This window comes from Morone saxatilis, unplaced genomic scaffold, assembly GCF_004916995.1.
Source record: "Morone saxatilis isolate NCDOM2014 unplaced genomic scaffold, NCSU_SB_2.0 Contig15, whole genome shotgun sequence".
NCBI lineage: Eukaryota > Metazoa > Chordata > Actinopteri > Moronidae > Morone > Morone saxatilis.
The window spans coordinates 16,291,244-16,300,380 of record NW_023339707.1 but is presented as its reverse complement, the minus strand read 5'-3'; the positions used below and the strand labels follow the sequence as shown (position 1 = coordinate 16,300,380).

General features: G+C 41.3%; 1 protein-coding gene across 1 annotated transcript in view; it reads left to right on the top strand.

Annotated features, from left to right (window-relative positions):
- Nucleotides 1-9,137, top strand: part of LOC118324991 — a 40,636-nt gene that overhangs the window by 25,169 nt on the left and 6,330 nt on the right. Inside the window, exons 2-8 of the mRNA XM_035657520.1 lie at nt 2,599-2,803; nt 4,454-4,508; nt 4,665-4,752; nt 4,874-5,295; nt 5,747-5,911; nt 6,795-6,956; nt 8,975-9,109. Of these exons, the coding sequence (XP_035513413.1) occupies nt 2,679-2,803; nt 4,454-4,508; nt 4,665-4,752; nt 4,874-5,295; nt 5,747-5,911; nt 6,795-6,956; nt 8,975-9,109 (1,152 nt within the window). The 5' untranslated portion in view covers nt 2,599-2,678. The remainder of the gene's footprint in view (nt 1-2,598; nt 2,804-4,453; nt 4,509-4,664; nt 4,753-4,873; nt 5,296-5,746; nt 5,912-6,794; nt 6,957-8,974; nt 9,110-9,137) is intronic.

The window sequence follows — 9,137 nt, the reverse complement described above, 5'->3', positions numbered from 1 at the left end:
GAGAGAGAGGAGGAGGAGAGGAGATCTGGTGGAAGGGAGAGGGTCCAAGAAAAGAGGACATGGAAAAAAAAGATGCAGTTTTATCTCCAAGAAACAGAAAGCCAGAGCCAGATCCTGTGGTGGTATATTCCACAATCTCTCTCTCTCTCTCTCTCAATCCTCTCTCTCTGTTCTCTCTCGTCTCGGGTCAGTCTCCTCACTCTCTCCTCACCGACACTCGAGCACACCACACACACAGCAACACACACACACACACAGTGTATACAGTAGCATGCCATGACCTCCTTCTGCTCACTGCTTGCTTTGTCATTTGGATCCCTGATGTTCAGCATTCTCTCTAATCTAATACTTTAACCACATTGCTGCCATTGTCTCTGTTTATAAAAGAATGTACAGCGTATGTGTTGTATGCAAGTGTTGTTGTGCCCATGAGAAATGTGCAAAGCAGTAAGTGCAGGTATTGACAACTGTTCCAAATTCCAAATGTCTTGTGCTCAGTAATTGTGAACATATTTGTGCCTCAAACTGAACACATTCTCTGTTCAGGTGACATTTTGGAGGCTTTACTTCAGGAGCCGGTTGCACCAAGCTCCAAGTTAAGATTTGTTTGTAACATCGATGTTTACTGTATGATGGAGATTAAAACGGGTCGCACCACACAAACTAGTTCCTATGTAGTAGAGTAGTTCTTACTAAATATTTACAGCCAGTGGATGCTAGGTGTAACTCCAGCTAACTGAACTAACTGACAAAATATGAATTAAAGCTGGCTTAATATATGATTAATTTAGATTGATGGTTACATAAACTACGGTCAATATGATGTTCAATAATAATGTGAACTAGTTGTTGCTTTTGATAGGACAGTGCTACAGAACATTACTATGTTAAGTCTAAGACATTTAAAGTTTTAATGGTGTAACAACATTTTGTAAATCCCTAATTTGAATCTGGATATATGAATTAAGGAACCTAGTAATACATTTATGAATAGCTGCAACTCAAACCTGGACTCATTTAAATCAATTACTTTATTTTATTTAGAGGTGGTCACACTCTGGAAATCATCTACTTAAAGGTTGAGTGTGTAACATTTATGAGAATCTATTGGAAGAAATGAAATATAATATTCAGTCAATATTCATTAGTGTGTAATCACCTGAAAATAAAAATTACCTTGGAATTAATTGTTTTTATCTACAGAAGGAGCGGTTCCTCTTCTACAGAATCCACCATGTTGAACCACTATGTTTCTACAGTAGCCCCGAATGGACAGACCAAACACTGGCTCTAGACAGGGCCATTTATGTTTTTCGCAAGTGTTTCTCCTACACAGTTGGAAGGCAGGTGGTATTCAGTTGGTTGTAATCTGCAACTTTACTACTAGATGCCACAAATGGTACACACTGGTCCTCTACAACATACAGTACCAATACTACAGTATATAAATACTTTACTGTTACTATTTGTAGTAGCTACATCATATACTGCAAGATAGTTTAAAGGAATAGGTGGGAAATACGTGTGACGTGAGAAGATTGTTCTCAAATTCTTCTTTCTTTTTTTTTTTTACATTTCTATTAATGTACGATTAAAAAAACAAGAATATAAAGTAAATAAGACTCTTAAGAGGTGTCTGGGAGAGTCCAGCTAGCTATTTCCCTCTTCCTTCTTTATGATAAGTTAGACTAAACATGTCCAGCTGACTCCAGCTGGGTATGCACAGACATGAAGCTGGTATCAGACTTCACATCTTACTTTCAGAAAGAAACCAAGCAAGTTGATTTCCCAAAACTGTTCCTTAAAAACAGCACACAGTATTCTCTGAGCACATTGAATGTTTCACACATAAAACCCTTATTTTCCAATATATAAATATTAACTGCCATCCAGTGGAGTAAAAAGGGCAATATTTCCCTCTCTGAAATGCATGAAAATCCCCTCAAAGATAATTTTGTCTGACATGATTTAACTGTGTGTGTATGTGTGTGTGTGCGTGTGTGTGGAGGGTTTATTTGCCCTTGTGTGTCTGATAGGCGAAAGCGCTACCCTGTTTGTAGTACAACACTCACTACAATATGTGCTACTGTTATTATAAAAAATGAAAATCTTGTTTTGAGTGTTTGAACCACAGTTGATTGGAGAAGAAAAGAAAGGTGTTCTGCCAGGAAGAGAAGTGTAGCAGCAGTGGATCTGGTACCTCTGTCAGTAAGACACTACTCTGGGGGAGCGCAGTTGGTTTTTCCTGTTAAACTAACAAGAATCTCTTTGGCTAGTCAAATGAATGTTACGGTATGATTCTGATCTTTTTTTAACAACAAAAAGAAGGATTGTGATGAAACCTTTTTTGGCATGCTCATACTGGCTGCCTTGTAAGGAGTTCTATTTTCTGTGCATTATTCTGCTAGTGAGTCAAAAATAGAAACTGATATGTCAGAAAGAGACAGTGACAAAAAGCCAAAGGCAAACCAAGCACACGCACACACACCGTTTCTCACCTCGCTCTCTGCAGCATTTCTTCAGTTTGTTCTTATCTCTCATGTCACTCACATGTTGTATCTTTCTCTTTTCTTTCTCCCACCACTCGTATCTCTGCAGGTTTTCCTGAGCAGACGGTCTGTGTGACAGAGTTTGAGCTCGAGTGGAAGTGAGTGAGTAAGCGAGACGGAGTGGGTGTCATGGATTACGGTGAAGGGCCAAATGACCCTACCTACAAAAACTTGCTGCTCCTGGGAGCCATCGCAGCAGCATCTGCCTTTGTGGTCACCATCCTTATTGTCCTTGTCTGCGTTGGCTGCCAAAGGTAAGAAGGTGGTCACATGACTTGAGATGTGAAAGAAAAGCAAGGGCCGTACTGAAATAAAAAAAAGAGAACAGCCAGAGTTTTATCATCTCTACTGCCAGCTTTCCGTGCCCTCCCAGATCATCCTCTCCTTCTTTTATGTGTCTCTACTTCTTCTGAACTCTTCTCCTCCCTTCTTTCTCCTCCCTCCATCCATCCTCTCCATCTCTTTTATCCCCTGCTCTGAGCAGAGTGGCAGTAATGAATGTTAATGGATGCGAGTGTCAGATCAGATGAAATGATGTTTACAGGACACTGAGGAGACAGGCCAGAGTCAGAGCAGCCTCACGTCACCCCTCTTTAACAGACTCCTCAGCAGGCGAAAGCAATGGAGCACCTTGTGGTTTTAAGAGGATCAGACTCTGAGCCAGGCAAGAGCAATAGAACAGACTATAGTTTTGTTTTTTTTTTCAGAACCCTCAGGGACCAATCAGAGGCTGCTCTATGGCTTTGTTGCCAAGGGATACACAGATAAGGATGTAGAGAAATGTCAAACCAGCTCATGTCCTGGAAGTGAAACCACACTATTGTTAAGATCTAAAAAATAAAATATGCACCCAACTGAATGTCGGTAATGTTGAGGGGCAGATTTGTCAAGCGTTGTGTAGTTCACCAGTTCAAATTCCCTGGAATCGTCATATACAAATACCATAGATACCGGACAGAGAGACCAACTACTATTGATTCCCTGCTATTGATTTTTTTTAAAACCCTCCTACACTGATGCTAGATTACAGCAGATATCTTATAAAATCTTAGTCTGAAACAAAAGTTTAGTCTATAACTGATGCCGTTCTTTATACGTCTTCATGTCATTTTTACCTTAAACCCCCTCTTGTGCCATGTTATTATGAACATCTCCAAGGGGAGCTCTCTTCGTCTTCTCATGGTCCCCTTGGGGTATGATGGCCATATGTTTGTATGAAAAGGATTGAGTTCCAGCTCACTAGAGGAGAGAATAGCTAGCACCAGTAACATGGATCTGATACAGCTCACTGTGGTATTGCGTTATATTTCAAGCAACTTGTATAATTAGACATTTCTAGGATTCCTGCACCTGTTTGGAAACCAGGAATGTATTGCTACCTTGTTTTTTGCAGCGCAGGAGTGAGATCACACATTATATTAGATGCAGATCCTCAAATGTGAGAGAAAAGGGGTGGGGGTAGAACACTTCTCACATTCACACCTGCACCCAGGAGCTTTTGTCTTCTTACTTCATCTCGTTACTCTCTCTCACCATATCAACAGTTTCCTATAGCTACAGACCCCTCCAGGGATCCATGAAACACTACACTAAATACATTTTATATCAGAGGATAGTATAGTAGTGGAAAAGGGAATTAGCATGAAGGAATCTTGAGTTTGCTTGGTCTTGCCCTGAAAAAGAAAATTAAAATAAAGTTTCTCAGTGGAGGACATGTCTGCTTTGGCAAAAAACTTGAGTCACGCTCCACTCACTCTTTGACTGGGCTCTTATTATTAACCAAGGACTTTCATGCCCTAACCAGGGTTTGATGCTGATAGTATCTATCTGCTCTGAGTGTGTGTATGTTCTCTCTCTCTGTCCACCGGCTCCTGATGACCTTCCTCGCTGTGATGTTGTGTCAGAAAAAGCAAGAGCAAGCACCCCCCAGCCGGAGAGAAAGGGACATCTGTAAATATGGTGAGACATGCTTTCATTTTGCTCCCTCTCTCGCCCTTGTCTCCATTTCCTTCTGCTGTATTTAGCGTATCCGTTCTCTTTGAATGGCTGGTCATATATACAGATGCACATGTCTGTGCATGTTTTATTAACCTGTCCGTATGTTTGCGACAGCAGGGTACTCTTCGACACCCAAAACTGAACTCCATGAGCAAATCTGACACCAGGCTGCATGAGATCAATCGCTTTCCCTGCAATGGAAACTGTAAGTGATGAGTGACAGTTTGTATGCGACAATATATGATATACAACCCTGAGCTGTTACTATTTCTGCCGACTCTTTCTTTCTCCCCCTCCTCCTCCTCCCCCTCCTCCTCTCTGTGCAGCTGTTAGTAAGAGCCGTCCAGCCAGTATGGACCTCCTGCTCCTCCACAGTCGGCGCTCCCAGACAGACCTGAGGCCCTCCCATGGGCGCCAGCTTCCCCAGATCCCCACCAGTCCTCAGGGACCTGGCCAGGGGGGAGGAGGGGAAACAGGAGATGGTGGAGGAGGAGGAGGTGGAGTAGGTGGAGGAGGAGGAGGGGAGGCTAGAGACCACACGTACACCGAGGTGGGCCTACGGAACAACCCCACACCCACCCACTGCCTGGATGACGGCCTGTATGAAAGTGTAGGTGTCCGGGAAGGTGACGCGGGCCCCAAAGTACCCTCTGCCCCACCACCCACATCAGCCAACACGCCAGCTACAATCAGAGCTGCCCAAAGCCCCCCAGCTCAGACCAACGGAGCTCGCACTGGGAATGGGAATGTACGTCCATCCAAAACTCTAAACTTATTATTATGATTTGAATGTGAAGCACCCCAAACACACACCAGTAATTCACATTAAAACTCTCAACGAGGGAGAGCTATGCTGTCATTACTAAGCAAGTCCTACACATGCTAACCTGTGCTGCCTACAGAAAAGAAAAGTAATAGCAGCAGCATTTTAGACCTGCAGATGTAGACGTGTTAATGTCACAAAAAAGAAAGATTTAACACTTACCTGCATACAATTAGTGTAACAGCTATAACAGTTATTTCTTTGTTTGCCTGTAGATGGCATGCATCATCAGCTTGTGTATGTAGGTCGGAAGTTGTGGAGCTGCAGCTGTGCAGTTTCTGTGGCTTTGGGCCTTGTTTAGGGTGCATCAAATGTTGTGCTTTTAGATTTGTGATTTGTTTGTAACTTGTGTCATCTCTGTCATTTTGTCTCACAGGGTGGCAGAGGGAATGGCAGGGTGAATGGCACCATCAACGGACCAATGACAGTAAGAGGTAATGGTGCGAGTGGGGTCAACAGGTCCCCTATGTCTTCTGTCAACTCCCTGGCCGTCCAAGAGCCAACTGCAGCTGAGTATGCTTCTATACGGAAGTTCAGAAAGGTAACAACATAGATACATTTTAAGTTATTCAGACAGTGACTTGAGATAAAAGATGAGATGTTCTTGATGATTCCGTTAAATGAGACATTTTATTTCATGGGGATTTGATATTTTTTACCAAGCCAGAGTTGGATCAACTAACAGATACCTTAAGGATGTTGTAGGGCTGTAAACGGCAACGATAATGTAGCATTTCCAACCAATATGTGCTAAAACAGATAAAACTGTTAAGACAGATAATCTGCGTTATTTGTGATTTGATGTAATGGAATACATTTACCATGTTTACTGAACTGATGATATTGATATGATTCCCATATGATGTGATTGTATCTATGGTTACTAAATGAAGTGTTTGTGCAACAGAAAGAGAAGAGCAGTGGGCTCGGATTGATGTTATCAGCAGTGGTTAAAGTATTGCAACATCAGTGTTCAGTGGTAGAGGGTGGTAGCAAGGAAATGACTAACGACCAAAAGCTAAAGCCTAGTGTAATGTATCTGTTAGGATTTTGTTGCCAATACACCTTAAGCAGAGTTGTTAAAGTTAGGATAATTTATTCAGTGTTAGAGAAGGTGAGTTTTCTAAACTTTTGAGTGGAGCAGTTCTCCGTTTGTCAAACCTTCAGACTGCACACAGAGACATAAATCAGCTTGTCTGGCTTTGAAAAATAAAGAAAAATAGTAAGATTCACCAAAACTGCGCAATAACATAACTGCTTGCTTTTTAAAACATTTGCCAACTAATTTAAATTTATTTTGTCCCACTAATAGGTCTAAAATATTTCTCTGACATCCATGAGAAGTCCAATTTAAACTTGATTATGTGGACTTTTGCCGTGTGCATTCACTGAAAATGTTTTTACTGGTGACTCAATACATCAAGGTTGACAAGACAAACAGGAAGGAAAATAATGGGGCCGACAGCCAGTCAGACAGCCAGTCGAGTGTGAGTGATTCACCCTCTGCAGCTCCCCCTCCACTACATCGCAGTCAGGAGTTTCCGCGCAAACCACTGGAACCGTTTCACCTGCACTCCTTCCCAAAGGTACAGGAATCATTGGATCAATATGGTCTGTGTCATTGTATTACCCAACCAGCCACCTCACCAACCTGTATGTCTGTCTGTGTACCACCAGAGGGCACTGTCCACAAAGAAACAGCTCTTTATAGTCAGACATATTCAGGATTGAAATGGATTTAGTCGCTTGATGTCTTCTTATCAAATTTTGCCGCACATTTATAATTCATAGTCATCATTAATATTCAGTTTATGTGTGAGCATATTCTTAGTTTACAAAATAATCAACCTCATTATCTCGTGTTTTTAATCTTGTCTTCTATTTGAATGTTTTAATCACATAATAGAGTTGTACAGTATGCGCCAGCTGGGATGTGTTTATAAACAGTCAAGGCCACAGTTTGGGGTTGTTCTGAGAGGGAAATAGAGGGACAATGATCGGATGGTGATCAGCCTTTCCCGTGCGTTTGCTGGCACACATGTAAATGTGTGTATGGTTTTGTGTGTGTGTATGTTTGGCAGAGCATAAAACAGGTGACTTTGTCTTTTGTGTTAGTGACTTAAGAAGATTGATAATGGTGTTTAAACAGTTTTGTCTTAGCTGTGGATGTCAGCCCAGTTGTTGACCTGCACTTTTAATCTGTGCTTGCTAAATCCTTGATAGTGTGAGTGTGTGTGCATGCTCGTGTTTGTGTGTTTCTTCCTTCCCTTTGCCCCTATGCACTGTGCTGCACAGCACGGTATTAGAGTGGCCAGAGTAAAGAGTAGAAGGATGGATTATGTAAGAGTTTGGCAGGCTGCCAAGTTGCCTGTGTGTGTGTGTGTGTTCCTGTTGAATCTATCAGCAAGTCTATCTAGAAATGGCTAACAGGTAGCCAGCAGCCAGTGTGGGGATAAATAATGTTCACATATTGTAGTCATTTACTCTGCCCCGGCTTCTATTACTCACTCTCACTGCACAGGAGGAGCATATAAAAGCTTAATCATCATTGGTCGCATGTGCACACACCATTACATTCTTTCTAATTGGTTTCTAATTGGCTTTGATCACCAGCAGTGATAAAAAATTAACAAGAGCAGTTTTGGTTGTTTTACTATGAATTTTATTTTTGTATTAGATAGATTTCACATATCTACAACTAAGCAAATAGAAAATGGAAGAAATAGGAAGAACTCAATACATTGTACTGACCATTCAGTATTAGTTAAATGTAAAAATTCCTTTTGTTTAACATGGATTTATATTTTCTTCCTTAAACACTTGGCTAAAAATGACCACCACCAGTAGAGTTAAATAAGGTTTGTGTTTTTTTCAGCATTGTCTTCATGCCAGTGGATCTGTCTTTCTGTCATAAATCTTTGACTCACTATATTTGCATAAAACCTCATGGAAAAGTTCACAGAGAAAGGAGAAACTGATTAACTCTTGCTGAAAACAGGCACTCCTCGACACTTGCATGGTACAAACCATCTAGTAATTAGTTTGTCATTTTCTTTAAAGTATACCTGTTTTTGAAAGGATACAGACTCGGATAATTTCCAACGCCCCCTCTTTGTCTGACAGTGCCACTTACAGATTTGTTTGTTTGGATCTTGACATGAAAGCTACTCTTGGAGAGCAAAAAAGAAATAAAAAGCAAGATCATTTAACATACAGTAGGTGGATATTGTTGAAATAGAGACATCTATCATAAATAAATAAAAAAAATGTAGAAGTGATACTTTAATGACTATAACCTTGTTTGGTCAATCATTTTGATTACAGCAGAGCTGACCAAATTTGATAAAAGCAGTCCACATTAATCAGTCATCCATATCTCTGACCTTCAAAACAAAAGCTATCTCTATCTCTCTGTTTTTCACACACACAAACATGCACAGTTTGCCCACACTGTGTAACATGGTCACTGTTTACCTATTGAGAAAACAGCAAATAAAAAGTCATAGTTCACACACAAAGACACACAGTGGCACAACATAACACAACTTTCCATACATTTAAAAACATGTTTAAGTGTGAGCTCCTCAATTGATTGTGTTGCCAGGAGGCAGTGTTCATAGGCAACGGGGAGCAGTACATCTGGAAGCCTCCAGAGGAAGATGACATCATCACCTTGCACCCACCTCCACTCCGCGGAGAGAATGGCCAGGGGCATCCATCTCCCCCAACTGCGAAGGAGGTAGTATACAAATGTGTGTGTGTGTGTG